The 21,141-nt window shown below is 39.9% G+C and overlaps 1 protein-coding gene across 1 annotated transcript; it reads right to left on the reverse strand.

The window, feature by feature from the left end:
- Nucleotides 1-975: 975 nt before the first annotated feature.
- On the reverse strand, nucleotides 976-17,206 carry LOC143481843 (multidrug and toxin extrusion protein 1-like). The gene is made up of 17 exons (XM_076980010.1): nucleotides 16,476-17,206; nucleotides 13,823-13,924; nucleotides 11,769-11,837; nucleotides 10,971-11,119; nucleotides 7,147-7,189; nucleotides 6,847-6,891; nucleotides 6,653-6,750; nucleotides 6,205-6,302; nucleotides 5,742-5,855; nucleotides 5,263-5,330; nucleotides 4,681-4,789; nucleotides 3,401-3,476; nucleotides 3,127-3,196; nucleotides 2,461-2,593; nucleotides 1,925-2,019; nucleotides 1,632-1,766; nucleotides 976-1,453 (listed from the first exon to the last, which is right to left on the reverse strand). Exons 1-17 carry the CDS (start codon nucleotides 16,644-16,646, stop codon nucleotides 1,211-1,213), a joined length of 1,818 nt encoding a protein of 605 aa, XP_076836125.1. The 5' UTR covers nucleotides 16,647-17,206; the 3' UTR covers nucleotides 976-1,210.
- Between the last annotated feature and the right edge of the window lie 3,935 nt (nucleotides 17,207-21,141).

The raw sequence follows: 21,141 nt of genomic DNA on the forward strand, positions 1-21,141 counted from the left end.
GAGACACTCCTGTCACTGAGCATTCTAGGATTTCCAAAAAATGGAAGTTCAAGCCTTAAATTTCCAACAGTGACGATGTAACATGCAATTAACATGTACCTACCTTTACCATTGCCCACTATAACATTCAATTCTTTAATAAGTTGTATCTGAAAGCAATTTATCTTTTAGAAATCTAATTTGGATCAGAAATATTGCTAAAAGTCAGCCGATAATGTCCCAAAATGTAATCAATATAGACAGAAAATTTGATTTTTAACAATCTAATTACCACAAAAACTTGACCTGATTGAAAAAATGGATGTCATTTTCGGATTCAGCAGTGCAAAATTGTCCTAAATCAGTTTTCAAAACATAGACAATTTACAAAAAATATTTTTTTTTGTGAATCAATTTCACTTGCTGTTGTGCAAACAGACAACAGGTAGAAATGAGAGGCAATTAGCAAGACACCCCCTATAAAGTAGCGGTGGTGACCACAGACCTTTTCTCTGTTCTCATCCCTTCTGGCTGATGTTTTGGTCACTTTGGCATTTTGTCAGTTCTCTCACCATAGAGGTAGCATGATGCAATGTCTACAATCCACAGAAGTTGCTCAGGTAGTGCAGCTCATGCAAGATGGCACATCGATGCGAGTTGTGGCTAGATGGTTTGCTGTATCTGTCAGCAGTGTCCAGAGAATGCAGCAGTACACCAGGACTTTGCCAGAGAACACCAAGATTGGTAGATTCGCCAGTCGCCCTGTGCTCTTTACAGATGACAACAGGTTCACACTGAGCACGACAGAGTGTTTGTTATGTGTAAAACCCATAAAGATTTTAAAGAGACTTACATCTATTATAACAATATACATTTTCATAAAATATGATTTGATAGGAACTTACATGACCAGGACATCAACAGATCAAACTTGCTTGCAAAGTGTTATTTATAAACACTCAAATATTTTTATTTGAACAAGGATCAGGAAGCAATTTGCAAGTTCATTCATTAGCAGTTTTGATCATTTCAACCAGTGGTAAACAATTAAATTTGTCAGTAATACGACATTGTATTTAAAGAAAATGAACATTTGTAACACCAAAGACACAGAGTGATCAGGCGCAAACACAAAAGCTGAGAAGAGTGAGATTTATTAGGCCTAAATCCAAAAGCATCATCACGTGTTACAGGGTCCATAACTGTCAAGGGAGGTTTGAAATCCTTGAGATTATCTGGCTGCAGTGGTGGGAAAAGGAACAGGGGTGCTGTAGTTCCACCCCTCTACGGTGAGGTTGCTCTTAAGTTGGTGGAAGGGCTCTGGATGGGGGCAGATCAGGTGAACCGCAACCCCAGCAGCCAGGATCAGGACTGTAGCCAGCAGTGTCAGTCCCCTCCTCAGCACCAGTTGGGGGACAGAGAGCAGAGATTTGGGACGGCCCCCCTCTGGCTGACCATCATTGACTAGCTGGACCTAAAGTGCAAACAAGAAACACTGTGTTTAAATTAATGGATTTAAAATTTTAAACATTTTTCAATTGTGTAAAGAATAATTCTCAAATGCATTTTGCCTGATGTGATTTAATGCAAATTAGCAGGAAGTGATGCTATAAGTGGCCGATAAGTTCACATTGTGAGTGCTCATGACCCACCACAGTTCCTTCATCAGTCATTTGCTCCACAATGTCCTGTCCTTCAGGAACCACACTGTCAATGACTGGTGTAGCAGCTGGCACATTCTGAGCTACACATGCTGCTTCTGTGGTCTTTCCAGCTCGTTTCTGGGCCTGAAGTTTTTAATAGATAGAAGCTAATATCAGATTTGATTCCAATAAAGTTACTGCATAATCAGCACAACATGATAGCTAATGGGATCCTAGTAGTATTATAGTCAATTGTCCAGTACTTTGTTCTAACTAAAGAAGCTCTATGCTTTAGCCCCTACCTGCTGTGTCACTTTTTCCCAGTTGAGTTTGAAGATGAGTGTAATGAAGAAGATGGCATGGATGATGACACAGACCAAGAGGCCAAGTGTTAGACCTGAAGAGTCCAAAAAAAAAGTTAACTCAAATAAAGTATTTTGAAGAAATATGGCTTTTATATTATTTTTCTATAATATACATGTAGAACATTGGCAGCAATAGGACTTCACAGTACTTAGTGGTATCAGGTAAAACCCAAATGGATTCGCTTACAAGTAATTGTTATTTGAAACTAAGGTGCTAATTGTCAGCTCACTGAAAAGTTAACTGCAATATACTGTATCTACGCTTTTTAGCTAACATGGTAGCTTAACTGTTGATTGTTGTTTTTGACTATTCCAGTTGATCCTTATGTTTGTGAAAACCAAAGTTCAGTTGGAATCCTCTGGTTCCCACTTGTTTGGTGTCCCACTAGTTCTTGTTTTTGGATGAGCAGGTTGGATCAGTAGTCAAAACCTGTCAGAAACAATGTGATGGAAATACATGGAGTAGTTGTTACCCAGAATCCTAAGCTCTGCAGCAAACATCAATGATATTCCAAGAGGGAGTCCAATACAGTAGTAACAGATCAGGTTGGATATGGCTGCTATCTTCTGCTTCCCTGCACCCAGAAGAATCCCAGAACTCGCACACTAGAGAGTTAAGCAAAACCACCAGACAATACTTTGAACTGTGACAGATTTTTAAATATAAAGGTATAAAAAGACTTAATTTTTATGACATTTTCCAATAAAAGGAACATCAGAAAAAAGCCACATTATCCCACCTCTCCCAGAAGTTGCACTTTAATAGGGGCACCGTGATGCCCTCAATTTATAGAAAGAATCCCACAATATATTTTGAGAGTGGTCAAATGATGCAAGTGACAGAAAGACAAACATACACACTTGATTATTGTGTATGTTCTCAATATTTACTCAATCATAAAGAATACAAAACTATCATCACTGTGTAAGAATTTAAATCTAGTTAATAACAAACATAGCTTTACACAGCTAGCTAGCTAACTGAATGAATTAATAGATGTGCTTTGCAAATGGGACAGTTATCGGAGGGAAAGATCTGGGGCTCGGGGTCTGGTGCAGGGTTTTTTTGATAGTGTCATGACATCTTTAACTATGACCATTTTGACCAAAGTCACTGCCAAGTGACATTAACAACTTACCACAAGGGCATCAAAAAACTGTAGAAAAATGTAGAATGTCAAATTTTCCGACACAACATCAACAATGTTCCTAAAAAACAGAACAGCGTTTTTAAGCTCATCATTTGTTTATTTTTCACACATATAATACATATAACATATGAATATAATTCTGCAGATTCCAGCAGCATCAGATATCGGGTATAATTTCTTAACATTATATCAGTACTGTAAAAAACACTATCAAAGATGATACTAAAGACACTTCTGATAGATTGAGGTACTACTGACTTACACATCACTGGTAAAGATAAAGCCCAACACTGATTTTGTGGAACCAAGCACAATGCCCTGTAATAATGCCAGTACTCCTGAAGTAGAGAAAACATCATCCTGTTGTGTCACAGATTTTAACAGCGCAAAAGGTTAGCAAAGCAGTTACCAAACAATAGCTACAGAATGTGTCCGGGAGGGTGTGGTATCATCTTTAAAACCTGTATATACGAGGCAGTGGTGTACAGTAACGACATAAATGTAATTCATTACTGTACTTGAGTAAATAAAAAGTACTCAAGTATTTCCATTTTTGTAACTTTTTACTTTACCTCAACTACCTTTCAAAGTCAGATATTTTACTTTTTACTCCACTACATTCACTTCCTATGTTTTCAAGTTCCTCCTCTTCCTGCCTCAGTCCCATAAGATTTCTTCTTTAGAATTCCCCATCCAGTCTAAAGAAACATGTAGAGGTGAGCTATTTTCATAGGCCTACTGCTCATTTTCTTTACTGAAAAATCTAACAATAGCTTTCAGCAAAGCTATTGGTGCATGTCCTTTGCGCTTTCTTTTGCAAATAAATCTTTAACCAAAATATTGCTTGTTCGCAAGTTACTTCATAGCCACTTGATGCTACCAAATAGAAATTACATGCCTTCTGTGTTTTCTGCTTATGATAATTTTAATAAACGACAAAACTAACACAATAAACATAGAATTAATAATATTAAAATGTTTGTGTACAAAGAGTCAAGTCTTTCCACATAAATGTGTTGATTATGCAAGAGTCATGGTATAGAGATAACAGGATATTAGAGCCTTATTAACTGATGATACGTTACTTTCAATACTTTTGAAGGCAAATACTTTTGTACATTTACTCAAGTAGAAGTCTAAGGGGAGGACTTCTACTTGTACTGGAGTAAGGTTTTACCTTGGGTATCTCTACTTTTACTCATGTACGTGGTTTGTGTACTTTGTCTGGAAAATAAATTCTATTTTGACAGGTTTTCCATGCAGAGCATGATGCTATTAGAACCTTATCTTTACTTTCGATACTTAAGTACATTTGAATGGCAATACTTTTTACTCAAGTCGAGGACTAAAGGAGGACTTCTACTTGTACTGGAGTAATGTTTTACCTTGAGTATCTGTACTTTAACTCAGGTACTTGGTTTGTGTACTTCGTCCACCACGGATACAGGGATACAGTATGTGGTGGGTATATTTCAATGTGTTGTCTGTGCTTGTGCAGTACACAATGTCTGTGTTATGGTAGGATGTACGTGGTTCTCTGACCTGCGAGTGTGAGGGTCACTTTGCTGGTGATAAGGGCTCTTGCGGTGTGTCCTGCACCCAAAGCATTGCCTACACGTACACAGGCAGCAGCATGTACACCCAGAGGAAACTGGATGGACAGATGTCACTTAGAACCCATATGGACCCAGTCTCATCAAATGCTAGTATGAGCTTTTCTAACCACAGTGTTTTCTTATACTTCTGATCTTTTCATTAGCATCTGTAGGTTCATAAACTTCTGATAAACAAAATGAAACTGGTTTAAGTTATTTTCTTGTCTAAAACACAAGCCAAATAACACAAAACACATACTTTGTTGTAGTACACTGGCATGATGGGAGATTTTGACAGCCAGGTGTGTTGTTGACCTCATCTTGCTTTGAGTGCCCTTGCTTGTCCTACACTATGACAACACTAGTAATCCCATAACAGCTCCTCTCACTTCTGACCTCTGTTCTGTACCACCAAGTGACCAGCCTGGCTAATCACTAACACGCTTGGACACAGTGTCTGGTAGGGCCATACTACCATACACGTGTTTCTGTAAATGAGTGCCAAAGTCAAGTGTAGGCCACTGCTCACCATGTATGTGATGGCGCCCAGCTCCAGCAACACGTGCTGGGCAGCAAGGTCCACCTCCCCCAACATGCCTATTAACAAGAAAGAGGGAGGGTGGAGATTAGGACCACAACGAATATTTCATTTGCTGACTGAATTGCATCTAAAAGGTGATGAAGCAGATTCATTTACAAAAGATAAAAATACAGTGGCTTGTAAGTGTTGTTGCATCAGACTTGATATAGATTGGGTGTAAAGTCAATGATTAATGTAATAGATGACCAGAGTTGACAAAAACAATATAGCAATTTTTAGCCATAATTATGTTTAACAATGTGAAACTTGTACTGAAAAAATAAAACAAGTTTGCACTCCCAGAAAAGATAAATTAAAGGGGGGAAAGAGTGTTAAGATTCCATGTAGAAGTACACCTGCATATACACACACCTGTACATACACACACACCTGTACATACACACACCTGTACATACATACACACACACCTGCTAGGAAACCTCCAATTTCATAGATCCACCACTCAAAACAGAGCATTAGTGTGCTAGGTATGGCTAGCTTCATGAAGGTGTCCCACTCCTGCAGCGATGCGGTGGACCAGCCTGCAGGGGGAGACAAAGCACTATGTGAACGTCATTCGTAACACTCTGCAGTTCTATATAAGGTTAAGGTACGTTCTTGTCATTTAATATGAATAGTCTACCTCTGGCACAGTGTGCTGCTCTGTAAAAGTATTACAGTGCACCAACACCACTTCTTTTACTTAAGGCAGTCTTAATTCTAATCACTGGGATCTTTTGCAACTCAAATCCTGAAAAATCTTTGTAAAAAAAGTTCTGGAATAGAGAGGGCTAATTTAAAAAGTGCTATCATAGTATAGATTGTTATGATTATTATAATGATGATTATTATTATTCTGTAGAGATCATTGTGTGTGTACAGACTGCTCACCACCCCATGTCTTGACATGCAGCTTTTTCCAGTGTATGTAACCAAACAGCAGGATACAGATGGAGAACTGTGAAATGCTACAAGCAACAGCAGAGCCCCTAGAGAAACACATACACACACACAAACTGCATGTTCAGCTAGTGTCTTAGTAATCTTTATTCCAGAGAAATGACACAGCGCGCATAAGCGCACGATTATATAGATTATCCATATACTGTACCCTCAACAACATTACCGCAATAGACTTAACTAAAATCTATAAATTATTTCAAATCTTACAACACCCACTTATTAAAGAATGTAAGAAAAGTCAGGATTAGGTCAGTGTGATTAGTAAGGTCAAAGATAAGTACTATAAAATCAATTAAAAAATCCTATATATAAAAGGATTACTGGCCTATCATATGAAACACACACAAGTAGGGGCAACACAGGCAGGCACTCCTACATTACGCCGTATCCCATCCAGAAGATGAGGACATAGTTGACGGCCACATTCAGTATGTTGGCTGCAGCGGCGGTGTACATCTGAGGCAGAATGATCCCCTGAGGCACAAAGGCAGTCAGGCTATTACAGCACATCCAGATCCCTCACACCTCCCCTTAGGCCCATCAGTGGGTGTAGAGTCCAAATCACCGTACCTGGTTTTGAAGGTATGACACCTGCAGCTGGTGCAAAAACATGACCTGATGTGTATGGAGAGACGGGCAGAGGGTTATTCTTATACCATGTACTGTAACCTGAAAATGTCAAGCTACACAAATGGTTCATACAGGTGTTACATTTTCATGTAATTATCTTTGTTACATATTTAATTTTTATATTTAAATTTTATAATTTTTATATTTTTACCAATTAAAAACATTTTTACATTTTTACCAATTAAAAACCAGTCAGACTAAAGTCTGATAAATGCCATGATCATAACTGCGGTCACTTACAGGTACTGCTGGCAGAAACACAAGAACATACATCTGCGCAATTCTGAGTGAAAGGGAGAAAGATGAAACTGCTCAGTAGAAAGTCAGTAAAAACACTTTCATTTATTTACTTTCCAAAGAAATTGCCATTAAGTATTTCTATTAAGTAAGATAAATAGGACCATACGTTCAAATAAAAATATAAAGATATAGATAAACTAAGACATTAGATGTGATTGACTGTCAAAACTATCACCATCAGACAAACTTGAACATTTCATCTTTGAGAAGCCAGAGAAGATGTGTAGCGCTGGGCATAGAATGATTGAGAGGCAGATGCACACGCAGAGATGAGTGAGATTTATTAAGTGCAGATCCATAGTCTGAGTCAGTGAAACTGTCAGGGGTGATAACAAGTGAGCAATCCAAAAGAGAACCAAAACACATACACATAACAAAATAAACCAGGAGGCACGACAGAATAAGGAACTAAACCAAAGCCGGGGGAGACAATAAAACAGTCTAAGACAAGGAATCAAGGTAGACTGGTAAATACGAAAACTAGGAAACAGGGAAACTGAAGATGAAACACTGGGCTTAAATACAGGAGACAATGACAAGGGGGTGGAGTTACAAAATAGGGCGTGACAAGCTGAACCATATACAAAAGCACATGGCCAAACCAAAACAAAGCATTGACAGGGAGACAGAGGAACTGCTAATGGAAACCAGAAACAAGATAAACAGGTAGGATGGAGCAAAACGTGACACTGTGAGAAGATGATTCATAATAATGCATCTGGATGACTGTAACTGTCAGAAAGCTGCTTCTGAGTAAAGAAAGATAAGATACTTCTTTGTCATTGAATAGTGTGCAATGAAATTGAGCAGCAATCTTTAAGGGGCTTAAAGATAAACTATAAACATGAACTATAAAATAGGGGTGTATTCAACTAAGGATTTTCATAGTCGAATCTGATTCGTCAGCTTTTCCCTTAAGTCGACTAATAGTCGAATCAGGTTTATTTATTTATTTATTTATTTAGAGCACATTAAACGGGATCCCGTTCTCATTCAGGACTTTTTTTCCTCTTCAAAGTAAAAACCTAAAACACTCAGATAAATGAATAAACACGGTAGGTTGGCTTTATTCAGCTTTTATTTATTTACTTATTTATTTTTTAATGAAACGTTAGAGAACATTAACCGTCATATCGAACTGTCAAATAAAATATGCCTGCCTGAAAATATTTTTTAAAATGCCACACAACAGCAAAAAAATATAAGGAAAGGTTCAAGTAACGTGGTTTTAAAAGCAAACAACAAAAAATGCCGAGATGCACCGTGACGAGACGCGACGACACGACCGAAACGACAAACGGCTGAACTGTTTTTTTCGCCTTACGTGTTTTAAATGGTATGCCATGTTGGTTGTTGTCGCGCGAAATGAAAGACGTTGATGACATAACTTGCACTTTACTTTGTTTGATTCATCTTTATCTTTTTCAAAATACTTTTGAAGTTTTTTAGTAGCCATTATAATCTCGGCAGATGCTACGCGTATTCTGTAGCGTGTTTAGCTCCGCTCGTTTGGATTGTGCAACTGCAGGGTGTGATTTATTAATGTGTAGTAAGGAAGATGCCTATTGTTAATGCGCAAACATCATTTTAAATATTTATTAACAGAAATTAGGATGATTTTATTTGTCAAAAGGCTATATATAACGAAAACAAAGACATTTCATGTAACAACTAATGCTTAGCTGCATCCTTGGGCATCCCCATGCAGTTAGAATGGTACATTCGACTATGACGTTCATAGTCGACTAGGGGGTATAGTCGACTATAATCGAATCAGCGACTATTGCAGGTCACCCCTAAACTATACAACCAGTGGCGGACTTAGCAATTTGGGGGCTCAAGGCGAATTTTGCTAGGGGGCCCATCAACATTAATATGCGAGAAATAAGTCAGCTAATCAGGGGGCCCCTACAGTGGGCTGCGGTGGGAGGGGCCCAAGGCAGTTGCCTAGCCACGCCTCTATGCAAAGACCGCCTCTGTATACAACTATAGATATACAGAAAACTTTCCTGAAAAGTATTTTGAGGTTAGTAAGCCTAATAAGTTTGATGGAAGCCCTGAAAACTGCCAAGTGTTCTTGTTGCAATGTGAACTGTTTTTAAATAACAATTCTCCAGTAAAATTGTGTTTTTTACAACGTGGCTTAATGACAATGCCCTTAAATGGGCAACCGCGGTTTGGAATTATTTTTAGAGAATCATATGCACACACATTTTCAGATCAGTTCAATGTAATGCAGTCTTTGATCATCCACATGGAGGAAAGTCATGTGGTGAACTATTGTTCAAACTACGCAAAACTACACATGGTCTTGGAATATGCTCACGAGAATCACGCACTGGCTGCTGGGAGTGGATGGAATGAACCAGCCCTACTGGTTACTTTTTGCAATGGCTTATCCACCGAAATGATAGAAGACTGGCATGCAAGGATCTCTATACAAATAGATAATTAACTGCGAGAACGAAAGCCACCCTCAACGGACACACTCCTATAAGGTTCCCATGAGTGAACCTTGGAAAAACTTGGAAGCATGAGTTACAGAGGAACCTATGCAATGTGATTCCTCACGGCTACAACCGAGGGAACGGCGGAGACAATGCAGGCCACACAACAAAAACACACAAGCCCAGGACTAGTCTGGTAGGTTTGTCAAAGGTTTGTCAAAGTCAGGTCTGGTAGTTAAAACTTTTACTATTCCAGTGATTCTTATCACTCCTACATGCTCCTCTGTTCCCAGCACTGATAGACTCAGGGGCCAAGGGACATTTTTTGCATTCACAACTGGCTATGATCTTAACATCCTTCTGGAGCCATTAGGAAAAACATACCAGCTCACAGCCATTGATGGAGCGCCGGTAGGAGTAGACATGTTTCTCCTTTTGGATGAAATAGCACAAAATTCGTTAACTATGGTGGTGATGGTGTCGTCCAGCCTTGTCATGCGTTCACTCTAGTGAGCCATTGGAAAACAATGGCTCAGTGGCCCCTCATAACTGTTGTCTCCTCCAGGCCCCTCCCTTTAGTTATGCTGCTATAGATTAGCCTGCTGCAGCCACATGCTAATCACTGACACGTGTGTTGAGCAAGTATCTAGCTTTTATAGCCCATGATGAAAATGACCAACAACCAATAAAATGGTGACATTCAAAATACCAAGGAGAGGGATGTTCAAGCAAACAAAGAGACATTACATGTGTGATATTACACAACATATATACCAAGGAAACAATATAGATATAAAGATATAAATTAAAACTTAAAAAAAGAAAGAAGCAATTATCCCCAGAACAAGGGAATGGATGAAGAACTTTATTTTCCTAGTTAAATCACTTGGGAAACTGAAACTCAATATAAAATTCTCTCTTTAAACAAAGCTTCAAACTTTGTTGTTTGAAGCAGGTTATGTGAATGTTAGCAGATTATGTGTAGATTGCCGACACATGTAATGTTAATTTGTCTACTGTGTATTTGGGGTTCAAACCAAAATGTCACAAATTCTTACTCCAGATGTACAGAAATGGCAGGAACCAGCCATAACCGATTCAGACTGTCCACTAGATTCTACCTCCTTTTTCTGCGTAAGAATAAACATCTGTTGTGCCCACTAACCAAAAAGCAAAAAGTGTATTTATCAGTCTAATCAGTCTAAGTACATATAAAGTGAGAGGAAATGGTGATGCTGTCCTTTAAGAGTGATAGTAGCCTTAAGTGATAGGAGTCATAGTCATTATAGAGACTGCGTGCGCTCCGGTGTGTCTCACCTCGCCACCTCGGGCTCCTGGTGCATGGCCAACAGAATGGACTCAGAGTTGATGAGCAGGGCCCAGCAGGGCAGGCAGAAGAGCAGCAGAACCAGGATGCTCCTCTGCATGATCTCCCCCACACGCTTCAGGTTCTTACTGCCGAACGTCTACAGATGCGTCCGCCACAGGTTAACATGAGCGAGCATACCACAAATATCCACATGTGCCTTCAAAATTCACATATAAAATAATGTAAAAGAGCAAATTATCCTTCCTCATACACTGCTTCTTTGACTGACGTTACGTGTAGATGACAACTTTACTGATTTAGGCTGTTCTGTAATGTAACTCCTATACTATGAACTTTACATTTTCAGCACTAAAATGCCCTTTTATTTAATTTAATGATTGGGTTTTTTTACATTTATTTTCATCTCTTAACACTTCATGTTTGATTGGAACTCTTCTAGTGCTTACATTTTTTACATTTATTTAATGGATATTTTATTTGAGATGTTTCATTATGACAAATATTGGCAATTTGTTCTATTTAAATCATTATTTAAAATTTTATCTAATTAACTCTTATGTGAAGCACTTTGAATGGTGTCTGTTTGTGACAGGTGCTATATAAATTCATTTTCCCTTCCTTGCCTTTGTCATAGTGGATATATCCACTACCTATTCCCTTATAAAACATAACGAAAATGGAAGAAAATTATCCAGTTTCAAAATGCTGACACATTTGTTATATTATGGGTTTAGAGTTTACCAAAATGTTCTGAAATACATCAAGTACAGACAACAGGATCTCACCTGAGACACCAGTGTGTCGCATGCCAAGGCCAGACCAAATCCTGTTGCAGCTGTGGTCACACTAATAGTCTGGGAGGGAAACATAAGACTGAACATTATAAAGGTGTCGCCCCAATGTGCCAGTGGAATCCAGTTGTGAGTGAACTATTTCTAATAGAATGCAAGAGTGAAATCATTGCTTCCTATGGGAAATAAGGCAATGTTGGTTAATCGTACTAACCACCCTAGGCATTTGTCACTAGACAGTACAAAAATTAACTTTTTTTAAAATCGGCAATTTTTTATTCTTTCTATATTATGCGAAATTACATTTAAACTTAAAAATATTTATTTATGTAATGGTACAACAACTGTCGTTGTTGTTGCTCCCTCTAGTTAAATTTCCTCGTGTTTAGTTGTTTCACCTGACTCTCGTTTTCCCCTCGTTAGTAGCCTATATGTATTTAAACACCCATGATGTATTTAGAATCTTCAACCTGTCCCTGTCTCAATCCACCATCCCACCATGCCTGAAAGCCGCCACCATCATCCCACTACCAAAAAAGAACACCATCAGAGACCTTAACGACTACCGCCCAGTCGCACTAACACCGGTCATAATGAAGTGCTTTGAGAGACTGGTTCTACAGCACATCAGAGCCATCCTCCCACCCACCTTTGATCCACATCAGTTCGCGTACAAAGCCAACAGGTCCACTGAGGATGCCATCACCACTGCCCTTCACACAGCACTCACACATCTGGAACATCAGGGGAGCTATGTGAGTATGCTATTCATTGACTTTATCTCAGCCTTCAGTACGGTCATCCCCAGGAGACTAGAGACCAAACTAACAGACCTTGCACCCCACCTGCATTTGGATTAAGGACTTTATCAAACCGCACTCAGTCTGTTAAATTAGGACATCATCACTCCTCCAGGGTAACACTCAGCACTGGAGTCCCACAGGGTTGGATATTGAGCCCACTTCTCTACGCACTCTACGCATGACTGCACCCCTACCCATTCCAGCAACACCATCATCAAGCTTGCGGACGACACAACCGTGGTGGGACTTATATCTGGAGGAGACAAGTCCGCCTACAGGGATGAAGTCCAGGAACTGGCTGTGTGGTGTGAAGAGAACAATCTATCCCTGAACTCCTCCAAAACAAAAGAAATCATCATTGAATTCTGGAGGAAACATCAAGACCCCACACCATTTCTAATAAATGGGGACCTTGTGGAAAGAGTTCCATGCTTCAGATTCCTGGGCACACACATCTCTGAAGATCTCTCCTGGTCCACAAACACCATGGCTGCAGTCAAGAAGGCACAGCAGAGACTTTATTATTTAACTTCAGGGGAACTTGCTGGTGTCCTACTACCGCTGTGCCATTGAGAGCATATTAACATACTGCATCTCAACGTGGCACAACAGTTGTTCAGCAGTGGAAAGGAGAGCACTACAGAGAGTGATCAACACAGCCCAGAAGATCACTGGCTGCCCACTGCCCAGTCTGGAGGAACTGTTCAGCTCTCGTTGCCTCAGTAGGGCAGCTAAAATCCTGAAAGACTCTTACCACCTTGGACACCATCTACTCCAGCAACTGCCCTCAGGATAACGCTTCAGGTCCATCACATCAAGGACAAACAGACTAAAAAACAGCTTTTATCCCAGCGCTGTATGGGAACTGAACACAGCTAAACACACACACAAACCCCACAGATCAATGTAACTAGGAAAAAAAAACACAACCATCCCCCACACTGATAACTGGACCAAAAACCGCACTACATTCACTTTACTATTATATTGGTCTTTTAACATATTTATTAATTTTCCATGTGCAATAACAATTCATTATGTGCAATAACTCACTATGTGCAATAATAATGTCATCATATATTTCATATATTGTATTACTTACTATGCATCAATCTGTATATTTTGGTTTTTCTAAGTTTTTCTTGTTATTACTGTATGTTCATGCACCTTAAGATTGCTGCTCAATTTTGTTGTGCATGTGCAATGACAATAAAAGGTATCTTATTTTATCTTATTAGGCATTACCGCAGAGGCCAGTGCGTATCCAGCCAGTTCAACATTCCCCAGGTGACCAACAAATATGGTGTTGACAAATGGCTGAAGAAAGCTTAGGATCCGGGAAACCAGCTACAAAAACACAAAAACAAGAACACCAGCATTAGGTGCACAAGTAGTGCTACAGTACAGGTTTGAGGTGAATTGGGATCTTTCCTAGTGAGACTCCGTGAACTGACTGCTGGCTACTCAACACTTAATTCAAATTGCTCTATGTCTAACCAGTAATGTCCAGGATGTGGATTTAAAACATTTTGTATTTGAATTTCTTCAAATGTAAAAATATCTGGATGTAGTTAAATAATTACTTAAATAACAGAAAGACAATCGGACCATATTGCTTTTGTCTGTTGGTATCATGTCTGCCCCTCCCAGGTTGACTACATTGCCCACAATCCTCCTGTTCATTCCTAATCCCCCTCTACTGAATGGACCTGTTTTCCAGTCCCTTTGGTTTTTCTCTTTGGTAGGCCTATATAAAGCCTTTGTGTTTGTCATGTTGAAGTCTTGTTCAGAGTTTTGTAGTGCTTCTAAGCCGTTTGTCTTCCCCGTTTTGTTTAACTTTCTGGTTTTCACTCTTTTTGCTTTTCCTAGGTCTGTTTGATTTGCCTGGTTTACCTGTGTATAACCTTAGACTGCTTTTTTACTTCACTTTCGGATCACCTTATGCTCTGTTTAGTAAAACCCATTTATTTACATGCGAGTGACTAAAACTCGGCCTCACAGGCCTGACAATTGGTGAGGAGTTCTTGAATACAATTGGTTACTGAACAGCACCAATGCCAACAATTCTAGCTTTGTGAAGATGATGAAGGGTTAAGATGGTAACTTTTGAGGATGCTTTTGTTTAGCAACCATCCTGTCAAGGGACTGTCTGTATCTTATCAAGGTTCATGTCCCAAACACAGTTGCTTTCAGCCAGTGCAGTCTGTGATGGCCAGACAGCTCTCCTACAGAAAGCATATACGTTTTGTACACTTGTAGTGACCTTTTGACCTCAGAGTAGCTGTAAATTTTCTTATGAAAACTCGTATGTCCTTTTCTAATTGTGATTTATGTTGAAAGTAAAACACTACTAATACAATGTGATATATTTTCATGGGACCTAAAATACCTAGTGGCAATCTTACCACCTATGGCTATGGACTAGATGGATGTTGTGGTGACAAGTCACTAGGGCTATTGAGCATGAAGAGAGGCACAATGAGGATTTCCCAGAGCAGTCCAAGAAGAAACAAACACCATGCAGTCTAAACCCTGCCTAGGCCAATTCATCCAACTCTTGATCAGGAGCTGGCTGGGGATGTCACTGAGGCCTGTAACTACTTTGAAAGTTGTCAGAAGCAGCATAATTCCTCAGCATCCAGTTCACTGCACAAATGTATTCATAACTGTAGGCTAGGTAGTAAAGAATTTTGTTTTTCAACAATGACTTCCTTCTTGCTAGTCTTTTACTACCTAGCTTAACCTCTTTTATCACATTGTTGTGGAACCATTCAGGGTCATTGTTGAAAAACAATGACCCTGAATGGTTCCACAATAATGTGATAAAAGGTGTTGTGGTCAGATAACATTAAAAACAGGAGTTCTTCGTAATACATAGAGGTTTTTTCTTAGCAGCATGGACTATTTTAGTCTGCTAAAGCTGCAAAGTGAGCTTGGGCACATTCTAATGTTATTTGGCTTAGCATCAGATTGTGAAGTTTTAAATATGTGTTTTGTATGTGTATATAGAGAGAGAGATTCTTTCAAAAAAGAAGCTGAAAACAGAATTGAATTCAAGATCTACTGTGTTATACAGTATTCCCATGCAAAAATGTGGAGTCGCCACACATAACACTCACACAACCCCTTATCTCCCCACTAGGGGGGGCACAACCTCTCCATCTCTAATTAAAGTCTCCTCTTCCCATAGCTTAATTTAACACTCCTTCCCTATATGTAGCTCCTCCTTTCTCTTACACTTTGTGAAGTCTTGCCTTTCATGTGGACTACCGAGCATTTCTCATTCTCCTATGCTTTCCCGTGTACAGACCTGCTTCCTGTCCCCAGACCTCATGTCCTGTCTAGCCCCTAGAAGCCCACAGGACTTAGCCCTCCCGTTATCGACCCAGACCATCTGAACTACTCCTGGGCCACGTGGATAATTCTTTGCACGGGCATTTGTTCATGCCTGACTCCCAGAGACACCTCTCTTTTATTTAGAGAATAAAAACTCTCTAAAACGTGGATCCTTGCAGTCTCTGAGTTTCTTCTATATACTGTAACTATACAGGTGTAATTATGGACATACACATATAACTATATGTAACTGTAAGACTAATTATGAAGTCATTGTTTTGTCTAGAATCACAAAATTATATTAAAGAAATAAACAAGAGGGATGTAAATGTGATGATTAGACAATAGTACAGAATAGCAGTAAATACACCATTGCAAAAATTCAGCACACAGCAATTGTTTTTATGTGTTATTATGGCCTTTGCATAGGCATAGTCATAGACTTAGAACATATCTGGTAACGCAATACATCTGCTATTATTGAATGAGTTGATACGACATTCTGATAGCTAAACTCCAAGTTGTGTGGCATGTAAAATGTGTAAGTGGAAAGGCAACTCACCAGAGGCCCAGTTAGGAGGAGGACATGATAGACTTCTTCCCTGTAGGCCAAGGGTACCCATCGTTGCACAAATCTACAACGAAACAGTCTAGAACTGGGTGCCGTTCCCTCAGTGACCTGCCCACTGCCTGCAAAAGGCAATGCAGCCTCTGGGATCCCAGCATTGTCCATTCAAGCGTAGAAGGAGTAGAGGAGGAGGAACACAGAGAGAGAGAGAGAGAGAGAGAGAGAGAGAGAGAGAGAGAGAGAGAGAGAGAGAGAGAGAGAGAGAGAGAGAGAGAGAGAGAGAGAGAGAGAGAGAGAGAGAGAGAGAGAGAGAGAGAGAGAGATACACACACAAGAAAAAAGGTTCCTGTTTCACAACCAGATCCAACGTTGTGTTGTCAGTCCATAGAAGCCAAGTTACAAAAACAGCAAATGCAACAGGGGGAGAGAATAACTGATTCAGGATCCCACAGCCACCCAATGAGCCCAAGAGGGCCAGACCACAATCAAGCTTGGAAGGAGAAGGATGAAAAGGGGTGGGTTACACAGCCCTAGCGTGCATTTGATGGGTCTGTATGAGAGTTTTTTCCTCATAAATCACAACATTAATTCATTGGGGCAGGGGCGGAGCAGAAAAGGTTTAGAAGTGAAAAGGATACACCCCATGAACTTTGAACTTTACTCCGTAAGCTGGGTCTCCGTAAGACTTGTGAAATCTGTTATTTGTACAAATGATTCTGCTTTAAATGCTGTCCCAGCAATGATCACATAATAATAATAATAATAATAATAATAATAATAATAATAATAATAATAATAATAATAATAATCAATAATAATAATAATCATCATCATCATCATCATCATCATCATCTTGATTTGTATAGCACCTTTCACGCATACATGCAACTCAAAGTGCTTTACAGAACAAATAAAACAAAATAATTTAAGAAAGCAAAGATAAAAAGGAAGCAAACAATAAAATAAGGTAATAAAATGACAAATTCTTAAAATAATAGACAAAAATAATGTAATAAAATAAATAAGATAGCAAAACTATTAAACTAATTAGAAAATACATAAAATGTAATAAAGTAAAATAATGTGATAAAGTAGTAAAATAATTAACCATTTGAGATTATTAACTAAATGAAGATATAAACAGGAAGGTTTTGAGATGCTTCTTGAAGCTGTATAGGGATGAAATGTCTCTGAGCTCCTCAGGAAGAGTTCCAGAGGTTTGGGCCATAGTTGCTAAAAGCACCCTCGCCAATCTTTAATCTGCTTTTAGGAATCACCAGTAGATTACTGTTTGAAGACCTGAGAGACCTGACTGGAACATATCTAACCATCATTTCACTAAGGTAAAGAGGAGCAAGACCATGAAGACATTTTAAACCATCACCAAAACCATAAAATCTATTTTAAAACTGACAGGTAACCAGTGCAGTGAGTGGAGTGCAGGTGTAAAATTATCCTCTTTCTCCTGCGGGTCAGGACCCTGAACTCTCTGTAGGTAGGAAATAGAGCTCTTTGGGAGAGCAGATAAAACTGCAATACAATAATCTAGCCTTCATGTGATAAATGCAAGAGCGGCACTCAAATCTAGAACGAAAGGACTGAGAGTTTGCTTGCATTTTTATTCAATCTCAGGCCATTTACTACCTTAATTAGTACTATTTCAGTGCTGTGGAGAGCTCTGAAACCAGACTGAAAAGTGTCATTTATTTGGTTTGCTTTAACATAATCATTCAATTGGGTTGACACAATGTTTTCAAGGATGTTGCCAACAAAATGAACACTTTGTCTCCTCGTTGAGTTGTGGTTTAAACACTGTAGTTTTAAGAATACTAGGGAATTATCCCAGTTGCAGAGACTGATTAACAATCTTTAGAGCATCGTTAGATAATGATTTCAGAACCTGCTAATGTTACGGTGACAGTCCCCGACCCTTCCCTGTGGGCGTGCCGCGATGTTGTCTGCGTGCTGTTATGTCCATATAAGTAGTTCCGTGGGTGTGGGTTGTCCGTGAGCGTGTTCGTAGTATCACCTGTGCCTTGTCTCGAGATCACGAGGGTCTGTGTTAATCACCTATCAGGCCCGTAGCCAGCATTCTGATGGGGGGGATCTTTTTCCCCCAAAAGTGGACTTAATGCTCTCTACTCCAATGCCCCTTAAATACACGAGCACACTTCAAACCTTTTCATTTACACATATTTTATTTATTATAAGCAAGGTTGCCAACTTTTCAAAATCACTAGGACTGAGATTTGATTTGGGGGCGGTCGGTGGGTGGTGTGGTGTGTGTGTCAAACGTTGGCGGGGGTGTTATGTCTTATATGTTTCGTCTATGCTGCGCCTAATGCCCGGTTCACACTACACGATTTTAGGCTGGTTTTTCAGTCGCCGACTGTTTTTTGTAGATCGCCGACAGAAACTGTGGTCGGGGGCAAATCGGCGATCACTCGTCGCTCGCTCATTTCGTGTAGTGTGAACTGCTGAAAGACGCTCGCTGAGCCGTCGCCGACTGGTCGCCGACTCATCGCGGACGACCGGCAGATATCTAGCATGTTTAATATCTAGCAGTCGGCGACTGAACCTGACGACTGAAAAGTCGTGTAGTGCGAACCTGGCTTAAAGCGATCGATCGCCGGTGGTTGGCGCCAGAGCGAAATAGTAACTCATTGAATCATAGATGTAGATCGGAGATAAATAAACTAGATTTTTTTTTTCAGCGTGAGAAATCGGATGTATGGCGTGTGAGCACGTGAAAACGGTCAAATGCGTGTGTCTTACGCTCATTGCGTGAGAGTTGGCAACACTGTTATAAGTTTGTTGTGAGTCTGTTGTTGCTGTCCTTATTTGTTCGTCTGTATATTCACCGGAGATTAACAATTCATGCATTGAATAGCCTACCTATCTTGAGGGGCATGTGTGTACGGGGGGGGGTCGAACGAACCCTTCGATCCCCCCTGGCTACGGGCCTGTCTTTGTCTAAAGTTTCGTGTCTGCGTGAGTGTGAACTGTGAGCTGCTCGCGCTCCGCCCGGAGCTTCACGTCAGTCTTAATAAATCGTTGTATGTTCACCTTCAACGTCGTGGTGCCTGCCTCCTTCACCCCGTCGTTACAGCTAAAAAGCATGTTGGTAAAGGGTCCAGTTGACATGTAGAGGATTTTAGTTATGGAATCCCATCAAATAGTGTTACCATGTCAACTTCTTGGAAATAAGACATATTATATTTAGGCTGAGTAACTGATATTTGGGTTGATAGTCTATTAGGGCTTGTTGGTATGTTCTGCCTTATACTAGTAATCTTGTCCCTAAAAAGTATACAAATATCACATTTTTCAACTAAAACAGATTCAGGGAAGACACAGGAGGTGGGGTCTATACTTCTAAACAGGACAGCTGAGTTATTATTGCATCACATCCTTCAAGGCTTTTCCCAGTGTGCAGCTAAAACCAAAATAGACAAGGAATTCGGTTGTTTATGTAACCAGGTGGAAAAAAGTGGTTAACTGAAAAGTGTTCACTGTAAATCCGTTGTATTATCCACATGCTGGTTGAAGTACCTGCGTAGGTCAGAGGGTGGCGCCATCCCCAGGTGCCGGGGTAATGAGTGTCAGGAAGTACAACACTTTGCGCACTTTTGGGACAGACGTGACAGGCCTCGAGTGGCTGTACTGGCGTGGCTGTGAGGGATTCCAGCGAGGCGACCATCAGACTGGGAAGGATTCCAGGTTGAGAGAGCATCGTCCAGGAGCCTCACGGGAGCTCTGGATCTTCGACGAGTTTATCCTTTGATTTTGTATTGACTTTTAAGTAAACTAAAAAAATAAAAATAAAAATAAAATGTCTGAATCAGGAAATGTTTAGATGTTTGATGGACATTTACTAGTGGATGAGGATCGCCATGAACATGACAATGGAAACGAACAAGCTGATGTGTTACAACAAATAAGCGAGTTAGCTAGAAAACAAGAAGAAGTCATGACAGTCATATCATCACTAAATACTGAGCCTACCAGGTCTTGTGTGTATGTTCCCAGAGAAAAACACATCTCACCTTTTAGTGGAGACATTGACAAAGACGGGAGGAGTGTAGATGAGTATATTGAGTAAGTAGAAAGAGTTATTTCTGCTAGAAACCAATCTGCACCTGAGCAATTTGATTTTGTGATGTCACTCTTGAGGGGCTCAGCCCTAGATGAGGTACGTTTACGCAAAGCTGATGGTGACGTTGTAAAAGATCTGTTTGTCTACCTAAGAGATGCTTTTGGAGATAAACGTAGTGCTTCCCAGCTATTGCAAAACTTTTATAACTGTAAACAGAAAGAAGGGGAGGACATTCGTGACTTTTCACATGCTCTGGCACAAGCCTTTAGTTGTGTGGTAAAACAATATCCCAGCTCTGTAGCTAATGAGAAAGTTGTGTTAAGAGATCAGTTTGTTCAGGGTGTCAGTGATCCCTCCCTAAGACGAGAACTCAAAAAATATGTACGAGGAAAACCTACATCCACTTTGATTGAGGTGAGGGAGGAAGCTTACCTGTGGTCCTCAGAAGTCCCTAGCACAAAGGTAGTTAGGAGTAAAGTTAATGCCTGCAGTCATGTTACAGCAGAAGCACAGTGCTGTGCAGCTACAGCTATTGAAAACCCAGTGTGTCTTGAGGATGTAATG

Source organism: Brachyhypopomus gauderio, chromosome 18 (assembly GCF_052324685.1).
Source record: "Brachyhypopomus gauderio isolate BG-103 chromosome 18, BGAUD_0.2, whole genome shotgun sequence".
In the NCBI taxonomy this organism is placed as follows: domain Eukaryota; kingdom Metazoa; phylum Chordata; class Actinopteri; order Gymnotiformes; family Hypopomidae; genus Brachyhypopomus; species Brachyhypopomus gauderio.

Coding starts and splice junctions, on each gene's coding strand:
- LOC143481843 (XM_076980010.1), bottom strand. CDS start 16,646: ATGGACAATGCTGGGATCCCAGAGGCTGCATTGCCTTTTGCAGGCAGT. Junction 6,892..7,146: donor TGTTTCTGCCAGCAGTACCT/GTAAGTGACCGC, acceptor CATACACATCAG/GTCATGTTTTTGCACCAGCT. Junction 6,751..6,846: donor TGTCATACCTTCAAAACCAG/GTACGGTGATTT, acceptor TTTGTGCCTCAG/GGGATCATTCTGCCTCAGAT.